The following is a 16,863-nucleotide window of genomic DNA, read 5'->3' on the forward strand; positions in this document are numbered from 1 at the left end:
CACAAAGCCTTAGAGCCCTGAAAAGCTGAGAAAGGGCTGGAAAAAGCAAGTCCCACATCCCACCTTGCACCAGCTCCCCAGCGAGTGCCCATCCCCCTGCCTGCAGCGCCAGCTGGGGCTGTCCCCGCCACAGGGACCCGCTCCCCAACACAATTCCCTGCTGTCCACCAGCCCCTCTCTGTCATCCTGATGCCACAGGGATGGATGTGAGTGTCCCGGGACGGGATGGGGGGTCCATTTGCCTCCACGGAGCTGCACTTTGTAGCAGCACGCCGGTGCCACAGTTTGGCTGGGGACTGTGAGCAGCATTCAGCCCAGGCAGTACAAAGTCCTCCTCTCTCAGCCTCTCCATTTCCCCATCTCTGCCCTCTCCCTTCTCCCTCACCCCCATTTCACTCACCCACGTGCATGTGGGTACACTCTTTGGCACAGGCTGCTCTGTGCCCGGGCGATGCAGGGCTGTGGGGTTGGAGCATCCCCGTGCCTACGGATGGACAAAGCCTCCCCTCTGGAGCACAGGCACCCTGAGCCCACCACACCACTGCCAGCCACTCTGAAGGGACGGCAGCCACACGGCCCAGATTTACACACCAGCTCCAAAAAAAGGCACAGAAACCAAAACAGAGGCACATGTCTGCTCACTCCTGAGCCCATTTTATAGACACATGCTGGGCGGGACACGGAGCATCCCTCCACATGGGGAACCTGGGATCCCCTGCTCCACCCTGGGGTGCTCAGCGCTCCCCAGGATCCCCTGGCTGTGCAGAGGCAGTTCTGTTTGCACACACACACACACATGCACTGATCCAGGCACACGCGATGACAGCTGGACCAGAGGAGCTGAGCTCCCCCTCGCAGGAAGGCAGGGTCAGACAGGGCTGTGGCTCACCCGCACTGGGACAGGGCTGGGGAATATCCTGGATCTTTCCAAAAGCCACCAGGATTCTCTGGGGGCTGCCGGGCAGACTGGATCTCCTGCAGGTCTAGTCAAGCCGCGGTGAATCCACACAGATAAATTCCCTAAAGAAATGTGAGGGGTGCCCACTGCTTTGGCTTTCCTCCTCAGCTGTCCTGTACCTCCGCCTGGCTGGAGAACTTCCCAAGGGAGCTAGCAGCCTTCTTTTCTGGGAGCAGCTTTTCCATAAGAGGGGCAGCCGAGCCTTTCCCAGGCAACTCCAGACCTCTGGGGTGTCCCAAGCCCCCAGCCAAACACCCACCATCAGCCCCTGAACTCAGGCAGGGGCAGAGAAGCAGGTCTGGGGCTGGGAACCCCCGTCCTCACTCGCGTGCCCTCTCCGATTCCCTCTGCATTCTCTCCATGCCCATCTCCTTTCCCTCATCTCCAGCAGTTCCCAGCACCGCTGAGTCTCTGCCAGCCAGGGCACAGCCCCGCTCTGAGCATCCCAGCCCCATCTCCAACTTACTTGCCCAGTTCCTCAAAGAGCTGGTACTCCTCAGTGAAGCGATTGCAGGTGATGGTGGCCATCCCGAGGGGCTGGAAATGCTCCCTCCTGGTGCGGAATTTGGGGCAAGCAGCTCTCCTCTCGCTCCCTCCCTCTCCGTGTGCTCCCGGGGCTCTCTCCTCGCTGAGGTAAATAAGGGAATATATTTGATTGACAAGCCCAGAGATAATGATGAGGGCAATTTGTCTTCTCAGCTTCACAAGCCTTCGTCAGCATCCCCGTCCCCATGGTGACCACCGCTGCCAGAAACGCCCTGTTTCTGTTGCCGGGGCAACTGCTTCCCAAACCCGCCGCCCTCCGTGGGGACCAGGGCCCTGCTGGGGACCAAGCCCAGGGGCTGCCCGGGGGTCACCCACCTGCTGCCAAGGGGGGGGTTATCAAAAATACAACTATTAAAAGCAAATTAAAGGCTGTGGCAGTGGTAAAATAATTGGGGCAAAAAAGGTTTCCATGGAAACCACAGTTTCCATGTTGCAGGAAGATGCTGTCACCCCAGCAACTGTTTACCCCCCCCCCCCCCAAAAAAAAATATACAGGCCCTGCTGGTACCTGCAGCAGCATTCCTGGGGGCCCTGGGGGCTGTGGGATGGGGACATGCGGCGGCAGGAGGGAGCAGATGGAGCAGAAGTGTGTCAGGAGAAGCTGGAGAAACCATGGCAGGTCCCCAGGTCCCCACACCATCCTGCCTTCAGCCAGGGTCCCCGGAGGGGCTGGCCCCAATCACACTATAGGGGGGGCTGGCAGCTCCCCACTCCCCCCTTTGCCCACTGCATCCCCCCAAGGGCCCTGGGGTTCCCCTGGAGCAGCCTGGCCTGAAGCACAGCTAGAGGGGAACAAAAAGTCTGCGTCCTGGGGTGCTGTGTCCCTGTGGTGCCCAAGACAGGGTAGAAACGGGGGAGTTTCAAAGTGGGAAAAGGAGGAAGGTCTGGCTCCCCAGTCCTTGGACTTTTTGTTGCTGAGTCGCCTCTCTACTGTGCTGAACATAAGAAAGCACAAAAAGCACAACAAAAGTGGAGTTGTGAGGTCCAAAACCTCAGGGAAGGGGTTTCCCTCTGATTCCCCATCAGCCCTCACTAGGGATCCAGCACCACCCCCTCTGTCTACATCACCCCTTGCACTTTCCACCTGCTGACTTCCCCCAGAAGAGCCTTCTACTAAGCTTTTGTCCCATTTCTGGATGATTTTGCAGCAGCAATACCATCATCACAACAGGAGAAGGGACACCCTGTGCTGGCTGAGAGGGCATTGCCTTTGGCAGCTGAGATGGATTGAGTTTCCTTTCAAGCTGCCATAGAAGGGTTAAAAGGAAAAAAAAAAAAGGTTCTAACCAGACAAAAATAGGGAGAAATCTTTGAGAGGGGAGAGAGGAGGAGCAGAGAGGGAGAGAAGAAAGGAGGTGGAAGTGGAGGAGGACAGCAAGTGGCGGAGTGAGGAAGAGGAGGGGGAGGAGGAGAAAGGTCTAATGGCTTTTCCATTAATTGCACCATTACCCACCTTCATCCTCACTTTGCATCCCTGCATCCAGCCTCCCGCTCCTGTCTGGTCCCATCCAGGGGACCCTGGTAGCACAGCAGGGACTGGTTCCCAGCCGTGGGTGGGCCCAGGGATGGGGCCACAGTCCCCAAGGGCTGATGACCTCCAGACCCATCCTGGCCATGCCCTGGCATGGGCAGAGCACACCAGGCACCCTCACTCGAGGTGCAGGCAATTCACATGTGCCATCTGTGCCCTGGGGACACGATGGTCCCCAAAATGCCTCCAGGCATCTGCACAACTCCTCCCCATGATGCTTCCACAAAAAAGGGGGTTTCATTCCCCACCCCAGGGCTGTGCCAGGAGGTGGGGGGCTGTCGTGGGGGCCGGTGTATTCGGATGTTTGTGGGAGTGCTCTCCTCCTCCAGCGTTTTGCTGCCAGCCCCCGGCAGCCCCTTGGAACCCTAGAGGCAAGAGCAAAAGCCCCCCACTCCCAAGACCCCATGGATGCCCGTGGGCAGCTCTGTGCCCCTGCCTCACTCCCACCTCCCTCCCACCCGCGCTGCTGTTCGTGTCCCCGTGAGCTCCGCAATGTGACCTGCCCCCCTCCCCGTGCCCACCCCCACACTGCCACACGTGCTCAACCCCACACGCGTGACTCTGCATGCTCCCGGAGCCAGGAGGAGGGATCTGCCCCTTTCTCCTCCCCCCCCCTCCCCCCCGGGGCCCCTGCTGCACCCCTGACACCCCAAATCCCTCACCCAGGCAGGGGGTGATGGCAAACCCCTCCATGAGGACCCTGCCTCCCTCCCTAGGGTTCTCCTGCCTGGCAGACATGGCTCTCCAGGAAAAGTTTCTCCCTCTCTGCTCTTCTCTCTCTTCAGGTTTTTGTTTGTTTTGTTTGGTTTTTTTTCTTTTCCTCGACATTTTTCCTTCTGAGGGTAAGGGGGTGTCAGACTTCTGCATGCTGAACATGCTCTGCTTTGCTGATAATGTTTTCCCAAGCAGAAACTGCTGCGTGGTCCTAATCCTGCGTGCCTGGGAACAATCCGAGGGGAGCAGGAGCTCTGGGTGGAACCTTCCACCTCTGGGCTGGGGGCTTCCCTGTAGAGGGGAGTAGTCTCAGCCCTCTCCTAGAGGCCTCAGGATGTTCTTAGGATGTGTCTGTTCCCAGCCATCCCAAGATTTGCTCCTGCAGGGCTTTGGGAGCCATGCTGCTCTCCTGCTGCCGTGCTCTGGTCTGGCCACCTGATGGAGACCTTCATCCCCAGTGCTCCCCTCCACCACTAGGCTGCCTCTCCAAAAATGCATCCTGCTCTCCACACCCTGCTCCAGCTCTGCCTGCAGGGCTTTGGTTTCTGCGTTCCTGCGGGGATGCCCCAGGGTGGGCACTCAAGGTCGGATGCTGAGCCCCAAACACGCTGGATGGGCAGCTCAGGAAGCATCCGCGTGTCCTGGGGGGGCTGCAGCAGGTGCCCCTGCTCCCAAGGGATGGCACTTGCAGCAGTGCCTCGCACATCAAACCAGCTGGGCTGCCAATTACATATTGCAGAGATCCCAAAATTACTGGGACAGTTTCACATGCAAGCTGGGGTCTGGGGGATGCTCAGTTGCTGTCCTCTGGGAAGCTGAATTTGGGGTTATTTTTAGATAAGATTATAAATACTGCGGGGAGGAGAGCTGATTTACATTTAGGGCTGTGTTTGCAAACGTGCCCTGTCCTTATGGGCCCAGCACTTGCTCCTGCAACTACAGGAAGCTGCTTTTGGCTGAGACAGGGCGTCCTCAGTGCCACCCACTCCCCAACAGCAGGGTTCATAAGCAAAGACCCTTCTGTGGACATGTCCATGATACTTGGGGACACTCAGCAGGTGCCATGTGGCTCCCTGGAAGCATTGTGCACTGGATCTGAGTGGGAGGAACCTGCAAAACAACACGTCCTCAGATCATTGGCATGAGAAAGGACACAAGTGCCCCGATGCAGAACTCCTTCTGAGGTGCTCAGGGTCCTCTGCCACTCTCCCACTGGGGCAGTTTGCTGGGATGCCCATCCCCTGTCCTGATACCGGACTTGCCTCTCTCGGGTGGGAGTTGCCTGTGGGGCTGGAGAGGCTCTGACGTACCCCCAGTCCTGCCTCACACACCCCATCCCTATTCCATCCCCGTCCTATCCCACTCCCCTCCTCTTCCCAGCCCAGCCCAGCCCAGCCCAGCTCAGCCCAGCCCCACCCTCCTCTTATCCTCCTCCCCATCTCTATCCCATCCCAACTCCATTCATTCCCAGCCCATCCCCTTCCCACTCGCTCCAGCCAGCAGGATGGAAACAGCCAGGATGGAGACAGCCAGTCCATGCCGACAGAGGCAGCCACCACCCCTCCATCCCTGATGGCCCCGGATGCATCCCCCTGCCCCATCCCTCCCAGGCCCCCATCCCATGCCCAGCTCCTGCTGGGCTTTGGAGCTGCCTGGGGCTTGCCAGGTGCTTTGAAAGGAGGTTGGGAAGGAGGGGAGCCTCAGCCTGTCTGTGAAAACACATCTCCCGGGTGCAGGGAACTCCACCGCCTGAGCATCTCTCCAGCTGCATTAACTCCTTGGCAGCCAGAACACACACACAACCCCAGGGGACTTCAGCTCTCTGAAAACAAGGAATTTTGGCACATAGCTGCATTTTTTCACAGCACAGACCATTAATGAACATTTCTGTGATGAGGAGAACACGTGGCAGCAGCTGCATCTCCGTTCCCAGCCCAATGTTCAGACACAGCACAGATGGGATCAGTGGTGAAGGACAACTGCTGTCCTCGGGCTGGAGGTTTTGCTCTCTCCAAGCACCCAGAGATGCTCCTGACTACTTCTCCTCTTTGTTTTCAGGGACTAAGATATTTCTTCAGCTCTTTCTTCTTGCAAAGATTCAGAATCCAACTCTTTTTAATTAAAATACAAATGACAGCAGATCTACCACTGTGGCCGGGCTGACTGCAAACCCAGCATCAGCCCAGCAGATCCAAACCTAGAAAGAGGAAGTGAGACCAGACAAACATTTTCATGGGGATGTTAGTAAAAGGGAAGGCAGAAAAATTGAGCATGTTTTCATGGAAATTTCCATTTTTGAAGAAAAAAAAATAAAAGAAGGACTAAACTTGGATGCATTTATATAAATATGGAAATGAAAGCCATTTCCCAAGCCTTGTCACCACCCCATGTCTAGCCCTGCTCTCCCATTCCTTTCAACACCAACTCTCCCTTAGCCAATATTTGTTCCCAAGCCCCTGCAGCATCACCCCCTGCTCTCCCCTGGCTTTGGCTCTGCCTGCAGCAGCCTCCTCTTCTTCAGCAAAGTGCTGCTTTATTTTCAGCAACTGGTTGGCTTTGCCAAGTTGCAGCCGGTGCCGCAGCCCCGCTGGTGGTGCACATCCCCAGGGACCAGGCTGGCTGATTTGAGGTAGTTTGAGGATGTGGAGCCTCCTCCCGGGGCTCATCTCCACCCAGGTGATGCCATGGGAACCAGTCCTCTTGGAGCAACATGCTGAGGGAGCAGGGATGGAGATGGGACTGATGGAGGAGCTGAGTCGCCTCTGAAACCTGTCCCTGGGATGTGCCTGCAGGGATGCAGGGAGCCAGCGGGGTGGGATGGCACGGTGATGGGCGTGCACGGAGCAGCGGGGACTGGCGCACACGCCGCCACACTCCAGCTTTTCAAACTCCTTCCAGCTCTACAAGAAGAGGCCTCCTCTCTTCTGCCTTGCTGTCATCTGGTTTTTTGGTTTGTTTTTTTTTTTCCTTTGTTTCTATAGAAAATCCCAATACCCCCAAATAATCCAGCTAAGAGTAAGGAAAAAAAAATACAAACATGTCATTGCATTTTCTTCCCATCTTCATCCCTCTCTCACACACAGGGCTTGAAAGCACACTGAAAGGTATTCAGTGTGCACGCTGCCAATTGTCACATCTTTCAATGACAGATCTTAAATGAATGTTATTTTGCAAGGGAGAAAGAGAGGGGGGGAAAAGAAAAAAAAAAAAAAAAAGAAAGCCCACACTGCTCATCCAAGAGCTGACAAGTCCTAACGGGCCTCATTTTCCAGAGACAAAAATAACTATTTTCAAAATTCACAGCAGGGCCTTCGCCTACACACGCTGCACCAAGAGAAACCTGTGGGGAGAAATGTAAAACACATTGTGTAAATGGAAATGCACCATGCATCCAAAACGATTTTGAAGCTATTTACCCCCTTCCATCCTCGCCAGCTCTCCTGCGAGCGCACGTATGCGTGCTCGCACCCCGCCGAAGGCGCGGGGGCCCGGAGCTCTGCTGGCTTCCCTGGCCCCTGGTGATCAGATGGGCTGGCTCCCCACGGCAGCGGATGACGGGGAGGTGTTTTCCTCCTTTTCCTCTCCACGTGTGCACTGCTGGGAGAGCAGGGCCCATCTGCAGAGAGAGGATGCGGCGCGGTGCTGGCAGGCGGGAGACGTCCCCACTACCCCGTCCTCCACCGTGGCTTCAAAGTCCTGCAGCTACAAAACAGCAGATCAGCTTCTGCGGAGACCTTCTTGAAATCTACCCTCTGCCCCAGGTTCAGCAATGGGATGTGGGGACAGGGACAGCTCCGGAACTGGGAAGGGGCAGACGTGCCAAGTGGTTGGCAGGCTGGATGTGTAGGATTCTTAGGGAGGTACAGGGGCGCCTAGAGGCTCACACAAGAGGGGGCTGTCCAGGCAAATTTTGGGTGAAAGGCTCTGCTGGGTGGCTGACCCATGTGGAGTTCACCACCAGAGCCTGGGGCAAACCTGCCTCCCAAATGTGAGGCCAAAGAGGACCACCTGTCCTCTGAGAGCATCCTCCATGGGTCACAGCTCCTCATCAGGGCTGCTCCTGGACCCCCAGCCAGTGGACAGGGGAATCCATAGCCTCATGAAGTCACTGTAGCAGCATGACTTAGTCCAGCCACGTTGATCTCAGGTCTGACATCCATAGTCAGGAATCCAACCCTCCATGAAAAACCAATGTGGTCTTGGGTTTGGGGCAGGCCCTCAAGTTCCCAGAGCAAGAGCAAAGGTTGCAGCTGCTTGGCAGGAGGCTGAGAGCCAGGAGTAAATAGAGGGAAATGGTGAGGGTTAATGTGAAGGCAGAGCTCCCACTGCTTCCTCCTGCCCTTCTGATGGCCAACACTTAAAGCTTATGAATGGTGTAGAATCCTTGAGGAAAGGGTCTCTCTCTTTGGAAGCAGCTGTTCAGGGCCAGCCCAGCTCAGCACAGTCATTCACCACCACCAAGCACCGCAGCAGAGACCACATCGACCTTCCTCACCCACTGGGAGCAATTCCCTGTGGCCACCACTCCAGCCAGGGAGGACAAGTGTTTTGGAGTGAACCCTGGAGCAAGGGAGAGCAAGAGAACACTGCCTCCCTGCCTGTCCTTCTCCCTTGCTCCCACCCCATGGCACTACAGTCCAGAGCTCCACCCTGGCCAGGATGGGTGGATGCTGGGGGAGTATCCTGTCAGATGCGGTTGGACATGAGCCTGGTGTTCAGCTTGCGGAAGAAGGAGCGCAGCTTGCAGATCTTGCATTTCTTCTTCTTGTTCCTGCTTTTCAGGGGCTCCCGGCCACCTTCCCAGTCCTCCCCATCCTCCTCACTGGCCCAAGGTCCCCAGGCACCGCCGTTGAAGTCGGGGTGAGCCCGAGGGTTCTCGGCAGGGTACCGCACCGGGATGGCTGTCCGGTTGTAGTGCACCAACCTCATGAGGAGGGTCCTGACCACGTCTGGGCGCTGCTCTGACAGGTCGTAGCGCTCGTAGGGGTCGGCGGTGATGTTGAAGAGCCACACGGACTTCCTTGGGCCATCAGTGAGACGCTCCAGGTTCCACCAGCTCCCTGGGAAGTTGGTCAGGGTCTGCGGGGGTATCCAGTCGCTGTACCCTGGGTCACCAGTGAGGAGCTTCCACTCCCCAACCCGGATGGAAGCTTGCACAGCCGTGTTCCAGATGCCAAAGCCGTCCTCCAAGGAGCCGTACTTAGCGTGGTTGTACAAGGGGTCGATGTTGTGCAAGATTTCGGTGCGTGGTGACTCCTTGCCCTCACTGATAGCAGGCCAGACATCATAGCCATCCAAGCCTTGGACATTGCTCAGGTTGCCCCTGGCCAGGCTGACCAAAGTCGGATACCAGTCTGTAATGTGAACCAGTGCCCAGCTTGTCCGACGCTTGCGCTTGATCAGGGGACTGTGGACAAAACCAATGCCACGCACTCCCCCTTCCCAATACGTCCCTTTGCGACCCCGCAGTGGCCAGTTGCTTCCCCCGGAGAAGGTCTGCCCACCGTTGTCCGTGGAGAACACGATCACACTGTTGTCATAATAACCATACTTCTTGAGGGCCCAGGTGATGTTCTTCACCGCCTCATCCATGCAGGTCACCATGGCCGCGTACTTGCGGCGGGCGACGTTACCCATGGAGCGGTAGCGGTAGATGTACTCCTTGGGGGACTGCAGGGGTGTGTGGACTGCTTGGAAGGCCACGTAGATGAAGATGGGCTCCTTGGGGCTGTGGGATGCCAGGATCTTGCTTACACGCTGGGCATAGAGGAAGGTGGAATACTTCCCGCTCTGGTCCCAAGCCACGTCTTCCCCTTCGTGCAGATCGTAGCCACAGACGCCCGGCCCGTCGCAGTTGTCGTAGGTGTAATAATCCACATTTCCCGTCAGGGAGCCCAGGAAGGTGTCAAAGCCCCGGCGAGTGGGCAGGCACTCCTTCTTGTAGAAGCCAAGGTGCCACTTGCCCACCATGTGTGTGGAGTAGCCGGCTTCCTGCAGCTTCTGTGGCAGGGTGACCTGGTTGAGGGGAAGGCAGTTGGGCTGCCGAGGGCGGATGATGGAGTGCTGCAGTCCTGTGTGGATCTGGTACCTGCCAAGAAGAAGAGCCAGAGGAAAGCAATGGTGATGAGGAGCAGCATTTGGTGAGGATGTGATGGCACTTTATGTGTTAGAGACTGAAAACAAATGCAGATCTCCATGTCACCCAACTCAACCCAAGGAAGCAAGCTCTAGCCAGGGACAGAGAGTTCCTCATCCATCTGTAAGAACCAAAATCAGATGCAAAGAACACAGAGAGAGGCTCAGTAGGCATCTCACAAAAATGCCACCAGCAGTTGTCCCCACTGCTGCCAGCCTGGGGAGGTGGCTGGGCTGTGTCAGGGCTGGGCAGCACGTGGGTTCATAATGCCCCGTCTGAATGTCCCCACCATCCCTGTCCTCCCCTGCTTTGCACACCACAAAGGTGTCTTGGACCCCTCAAGAACAGAAGGGAGACCTTTGCTTGGACCCTGGTGGGCTCCAGCACCCCAGGCTAGTAGGTGACCACATCCATAGGCACCTCCCTGGGGCCCACTCCTCAGCAGGAGATGGACTGGTGGGATGTGCATCCTACCTGCTCCTGCCAGTGAGTGCTGACCACACAGCACTGCTCCAGAGAAAGCCTCACCTATCCTAGAAGTCAGAATGGCCCAGGATAAGGGAACATCTGACTGTGCTGCCGTGGGAGACAGCAATGAAGCGACATCCAGCCTGTGCTGGCCAGTGCAGCACTGAACACAGATGCAGAGAAAGCACAGGCCAAGGGCCTCACAGCAAATCCCCAAGGGCCAGTGTATCAGGGACTGCCTGGGGACTCAGCTCCTTGCCCAGCACCAAACGCCTCCTAACTGGAGACCACCCTCTCCCAAAGTGACATCCATTACCCAGCAGCATGCATATTTTTGCTCTTGCCATGTGCCACTATTTAACCTGTGGGGAAATCAACTGTTCATCCAGGAAGTTTTCTAGAGAAATCCAGAGGAGGATCTCCATCCTCTGCTAATACACCGGGTCTAGCAGCAAGCTGGGGCTAAGCCCCTCAGACCTACAGAAGGGACCAAAGGGGGGCATGAGTAGGTTGTGAGCAGGCGCTGGCTTACCTGCCAGTTATCAGCTGGCTCCGGGATGGGGTGCAGATGGGCTGGATGTAGTAGTTCTCCAGCTTCACACCCTCTGCTGCCAGCCTGTCCAGCGTCGGCGTCTGGATATCTGAGCCGTGATAGCCAATGTCGTGGTAGCCCTGGTCATCGGTCAGAATGAAGATGATGTGGGGTGGCCTGGTGAAGGTGGGAGGCAGTGGTTTCTCCATGGGGTCCGTGGCCACGTCAGCCACCAAACTGGGCTTCATCCAGTCCCAAGATAAATAGCCAAAGCTGAGCAGGCTGACGAGCGAGAAACCCGTGAGGGCATAGACGGCCATCCCAAAGCACCGTGCTGCCTGCCAAGGGAGTTAATGTCCCGGCATCGCCTCAAAGCCACGAAAACAGGACACCCCCTCCTCTAGGAGGGCTCCCTGACCTAGGGGATGCTCCCTGCAACCCCCGCAGCTGGTTTTGCGGGAGCAGCTTCCATCCAGGCACACTCGCGTGCACACAAAGAGCTTAATCCGCCGGGGCTGGGTTGCCTTCAGTCAAAGGAAAATAACCCTCGCTCTGCTCCAATCACGCACATCTGCACGGCAGGACGGGCTCCTCGCAGGGACTGGCGGCGGCCCGGAGCCGCTCACCAGCGTCCCGAGCGTTGGAAACACTTCCTGACTTTCTGGGGTTTTCTCCGTGGTGTTATTTCTTTCTGAAGAGTTCCACAAAATCCTCGTCAGAGAAAGTTGCTGGCTTCTCGTCTCCTCCAGCCCTGCGCCTGCCCGGCTATCCAGACGGCTCGCTCGGGATCCGACGATCCTTGTCTTTAAACTCCTGCGGAAGAGGGTGCTAAAGTTCAAGCCCAGGGGTGCCGAGCTCTCCTCCTCACTCTCCGGGTAAAGAGCCGCCCTCTCCTTTTCCCAAGCTCCGCTCCAAGGCAGAGTCCCAACATCTGTCCAGGAGTTGGTCTAAGCCGCCAGGTTTATGGGGAGCTGCCGGCTTGGCCCCTCCCAGCTCAGCAGCTCCAGCAAAAAGCTGGGAAGTCCCAGAGCATGCAGGGTCCTAAGCGTGGCATTCCCTGACCCATCGTTAATTCCCTCCCTGCTTGCACGGAGGCGTGTGAGACAGGGATCAGGACCCTTGGTGGGATGCTCAGCTGACGCCTCCGCAGCATCCAACCCAGAAGGGCAACGGGAAGGGCTGGATCTCTGGGAGGGATTGCTGGGGCCAGCTGACACACTGACAGGATCACCATCCAAATAAATCCTGAACAAGGAGAAGCTGCAAAAACTTGTTTGAACACCCCCAGTGTTAATAAAACCACCCAGGGACTTGCAGAGCCCTACGGAGTGGTGGGTGCTGCTGCACCCGCTTTCCATGCAGGGAAACTGGGACACCGAAGGGCCATTGTCACAGCCAGGCAGGGGCAAGGTTTGGTGGGAACCAGAGACTTCTGTCAGTGCAGGGGTGCTGATCTGAGCTTGGGGTCCTGGGATAAGGAGCCAGTGCCCTGATACTTCAGGGTGTGTTTTGGCAGAGATGAGCAATGGGCCTGTGCAATTCCTTCTGCAGGGCCAGCATTCATCAGGCATCAGGAAGCCCTCATGCCTGGTATGAATCTTGTCCCCCCCCACCACTTTCCCAGCAAAGGACATGGCCCAGGGAGGGGGATTTTGGTAGCACAAAAATTCACCCACCCCTGTCAGAGCTGGGAGCTGAGTCCTGTGGCTGTTTGCAGTCCCAAGGTGATGGGAAACTGTGGGGTCCCGGTACAGTGGGCACCCCAGTAGCCCCCAGTCCAGCCACCCCACCTGCCTTTACAACTGCAGGGCTGTGGTGGGGGCTCACTGGGGGTCTGGGAGGGCTCTGCCTTCACAACTGGCTCAGAAGAGCAGATGAGACAGATGGCTCCAGGACCCCTACATGTCCCCCCTCCCAGGTCCCCTCCTCTGGGTCCCCTCCTGGGCTCCTCCCACACTCCCTGTCCTTCCACTGACCCTCCAGTCCCCAAGTGCCCCCCTGCCCCATGCCAGCCTGCTCCCTAGGGCCCCAGACACCATGGAGGAGTGGGGAGAAGGGATCACGAGGCTCACACTCCCAGGGACTCCCAGGAACAGCAAAGGGAGGATGGACTTCTTCCTCCTAGCTTTAGACACAGGCAGAGAGGATGGGACCAAGACAGAACCAGTTTCAGCCAGGGCTCAGGGGCTTGCAGGAGCTCAGGGAGGGGTGCAGGGGACAGGAGCTGGAGGCAGGGATGGATAACTGTGTTCTGTACTTTTCCCTGCTGGCAGGAACCCCTGCTCACTCAACAGCTCAGAAGGGCTGGGCTAAGCCCTTCAGTGAGGTTTGATTAATCCCCAGGGGTTCATCTCTCGTTTTTTCCGCCCGCTTCTCTTCTCCCTTTCCCTCGCTCCTTCCCACCACTTGCCTCCCTTTTCTTCCCCAACACCTTTAGTTTTGAACAATATCCTCCTCTTGGAAAAACCTGGGCCTGGCTGAAGGGAAATAGAGGTGGGGGATCCCTGTCTCCTGGGTCCTGTGTTCTCCTGTACACATGGCTCTGTACACACCCCGAACCAGACACAGAGTTATTGCCAGGGGCTGTAATCAGAGTTCTTTCCAAATAATAAATAATGGTCCACTTGGGTGAGTATTACAGATGAGAGAGGAAATTGAAGATGTCAGGCCTGAGACATGGCAGAGAAACTGTGCTCAAGGCAACACAGATCACTGATAAACTATGTCTTGCTTGGGGCCAGAGGATGAGCAGGAGGGAGGTGCAGGAGGGGGCAGTAGAAGGGATGTGTGGCCACAGGAGTAGGTCTGGAGCCCACCTAGAAGGAACAGGGCTGGATCCCACCTCTGAGGAGCAAGAGCAGAGCCAAGCACCTCCTGGGTGTGTGGATTTGCTGCTTCACAGCCTTGTGGTGGGTCGCATCCAGCTCACACCCTTAGAATGAGGAGGTACAGGCTGGGAGAGTCATCCTGAGTTTAAGCTGCTGCCAGTGGCCAAAGCTCAGAGGGTTGAAAGGAGGGAAGGAGGTGGCAGCAGGGACGTGCGCACATGCTGACATAGGGAGGGGACCTCCTGTGACAGCCAGGGCAGCCAGCTCAGTGAAATCAGTGATGGGTCCAAACTGGCCCCAGGTCTGGGGAGGAAACAGCAGGGTTAACTCAGCTGAGGGAGCTTTTCCAAGAGCCAAAGGGTGAATAGTGAATTTGTTGGCAGTGACCCTGCTCAGAAGGTTCAGGGACAGCTGGCTGGGTCTCAGCAGCACATGGACACCTTCTGGGTGCTCCTCCAAGAAATGATAAAAAGATGAAAAGCAGCAAGGAGTACAGTGAAAACACGCTAGAATCCCAGGAAATGGGGTGCAATGGGACCCTGCAACCAGCCCCACTGGTTTCATGACAGGAGGCAGGAGGAGGGAGCGGCTAGAAGGGAGGAGGAGGAAGAAATGACAAGTCTGGAGTTTTGGGGTCAGGACGATTTAAGCTGTCTGCACAGCTGCTCTGAGAGTGATTAATGCATCACAAGGTCTAGGGATGGAAAAAGTACTCAGGGCCTGCAGGCAACCCCTCAACTGCTCTTAATTCAAGGCAGTGACTCGTCCAGCCTCACTCAAAGATGTCTCGGGAGCCAGGAGCCTCCTTGGAGAGCTCCAGCATGTTGCACAATGGGGAGATTTCCCCTGGCAGCCGGCCCAGCCATGAGTGCTGAGCCAGCCAGCAGACCCTGCCTGCTTGGTCCTGCATCTGCCCTGGCAAGGGCAGCCCTGTTCTTCCCTGTCACATCAGCTGCTGTGACAAAAGACACTGAATCTCCCTCCCAGCCTGGTCTGCAGTGGCATTACCAGCTCAGGGTGATGAGGAGGACCATCAAGTGCTCTAGGTGCTGGATGTGGGGCTGGCAACAGCTCTGTGGGCAGAGCATCACCCACCTGCACCCCAGCCCAGCTTTTCCAGGTGCCTGCAGACCCTTCCCAGCTGGAACCAAGCTCCCCATGCTGAAGAATCACTCAGTGGACATGGTAAAGTCACCAGCCAAAGCCCAAAATGCTCCTTTTTGGTGCTTTTACACCCAGGAACATGGCCTGCGAGGCATCAAACCCTACCCAGTGCCTGGACCAAGTCCCTCCATGTCCTTGCAGCTGGCGCAGCTCCTCGCATTTGCACAGCTGGTTCTCTGACCAAATATTTAATTATTACTTTTTCTTTTTTTTTTTAATTATTAATTTTATGTGGCCTGGGGCAAGAATGAAAATAAACACAGCCCTTCCTGCTTTTTTCTCCCCACTGCCCCCCAGCTCCGGCCACACTTGCATTTTGGCTCTGAAAGTGCTCGCTGCAAATGGGGTTATGCAAACAGGCTCCACATATTTCTCTATGCCTGCGATCTGCCACGAGGGCCACACAGCAAAGTTTAAAACTAAGCCTCAAATCTTTCTTCTTTTTCTTTTTTTTTTTTACTTTTTTTCCCCCCTTTTCTTTATTTTTTAACCCTTCCTGGGGCCATAGCTGTTTCAGCCCTCAATACTGCCTTTCTCTTGCCATCAATGGGGCATTATGGCAGGGGATTTATTGGAAGCAGAACTCCCAGGCTTTACAATGGGAGCTCTGTGCAAGGCAAATATTGCACAATCTGTTTGCACGCCGTCAGCTCACTGCCCTTCCCCTTCAACAGCCCCACTCACGCCTCGGCCTCCGGCCCACTGAAACAGGACCTTAAAAATCAGAAAAATGAAAGGTTTTTAATAAGTCCCCTTTCTCCTGCTTCAGAGCAAGACATTTGACCTAACAGGGCATCAGGGAGCCTCGAAAAAACACCTCTTGTCGCTCTCGCCTCTTAGATGTTTAAGGGTTTCCACTCTCCCTGGCCAACGTGTGATGCATTTACTCCTTTATTGGCATGATGAAAGAGCCTAGGCAAGTCTGGAGAAGAAGGGAGCAGTCCCAGGAATGGGGAAAGGTTGTTTTGTCTAGAAAGGGGGGGAAAGGCTGACAGAAGGGGTTGGCCAGGTAATTTGTGGTGAAGGAAAGAGGCTGGAGGCATTGCCAGTCCCAAGCCAAGGAGAGGATGGGGCTGGAGGTGAGTGCCTCTCCATGGACTTTGGGAGCCTCCAGGTGGCCCTGGACATCATGCCCTCAACCTGGTGAATGGTTCTGTCCTGGACTTCTCCCTGTCCTGAGCACTCTTTGCTCCCTAGTGTCTTATCCTCCAGGAGTATCCCCAAGGACCATCTTCCCTCCCTGGTGCATTTCAGGCAAGCAGCATTTCTGCCAGGCAGTGCCAGCACCTGCCTGCTCCCCACCAGCCCTCCATATTATTTTGTCCCCTCTAGGACCTAATTTTTCCCACACAGAGCCCAGCACCTCTCTGCCTGTGGCCACACGGACCCTGTGGATAGAAACCAATTTTCTAATGACAACTGCTGCGGCGAGACCTCGACCAGATTACAGGGATAGGGTTTGGGTTGGGGGAACTCAGAGGTTTTTGAACACTCCATAATTCACTTTCTGGGAGCTGGAGCCAGAGGAGGAGAAAACAGCAAATCTGCATCAGTTCCTGGTTATGCAACCCTGATCATTGCTGAAAGGACGAGGAGCGGAGCAGCAGCCGCCGCCGTGGCACAGGGTGCCAAAGACACCAGGGTAGCACGTTGTGGAGCAGAGAGGAGAACATCAGCTGTCCCTCTGACAGGGGCTCTGGATTTTTTTCTGGAAGCCAAATGGTCTTTTTCTGTAAATTCCCTGCCTGTATTTCACACCATTTGAGCAGCTGAAAATAATCATCACCATCAAAATGCACTTGGATGCCGTAGCACAGTATTAGAGTCTTTTCTAATGTAAACCATAGCCTCTAACAACACATGCTGGGCTTGGCCAGGGTTTGTTCCCCATCAAAACACTTCTGCACCCCTTCCTCCTCTCTGGGTCCTGCAGTACCCGCAAAATAGCAAATAAAAGCCCTGAATAAGAAAAGTTCCTCTTAGGGT

The 16,863-nt window shown here is 56.1% G+C and overlaps 2 protein-coding genes across 3 annotated transcripts in view; both read right to left on the reverse strand.

Moving 5' to 3' along the window:
* The window catches only part of CAMK2A (calcium/calmodulin dependent protein kinase II alpha), a 34,270-nt gene extending 32,608 nt beyond the window's left edge, over positions 1-1,662 (reverse strand). The window contains exon 1 of one of the 2 annotated variants that reach the window (XM_066197490.1): positions 1,425-1,662. In XM_066197490.1, the coding sequence (XP_066053587.1) occupies positions 1,425-1,486 (62 nt within the window). In that variant the 5' untranslated portion in view covers positions 1,487-1,662. The remainder of the gene's footprint in view (positions 1-1,424) is intronic. The other variant, XM_066197489.1, reaches the window with a different exon arrangement.
* Positions 1,663-8,435: 6,773 nt separating this feature from the next.
* On the reverse strand, positions 8,436-11,205 carry ARSI (arylsulfatase family member I). Its single transcript, XM_066197101.1, has 2 exons — positions 10,886-11,205; positions 8,436-9,837 (listed from the first exon to the last, which is right to left on the reverse strand). The coding sequence occupies exons 1-2, from the start codon at positions 11,203-11,205 to the stop codon at positions 8,436-8,438; spliced, it is 1,722 nt and encodes a 573-aa protein (XP_066053198.1).
* Positions 11,206-16,863: the final 5,658 nt, after the last annotated feature.

Source organism: Chamaea fasciata, unplaced genomic scaffold, assembly GCF_029207755.1.
Source record: "Chamaea fasciata isolate MVZ Bird 193981 ecotype frontalis unplaced genomic scaffold, bChaFas1.0.hap1 SCAF_15, whole genome shotgun sequence".
Classification (NCBI taxonomy): Eukaryota; Metazoa; Chordata; class Aves; order Passeriformes; family Sylviidae; genus Chamaea; species Chamaea fasciata.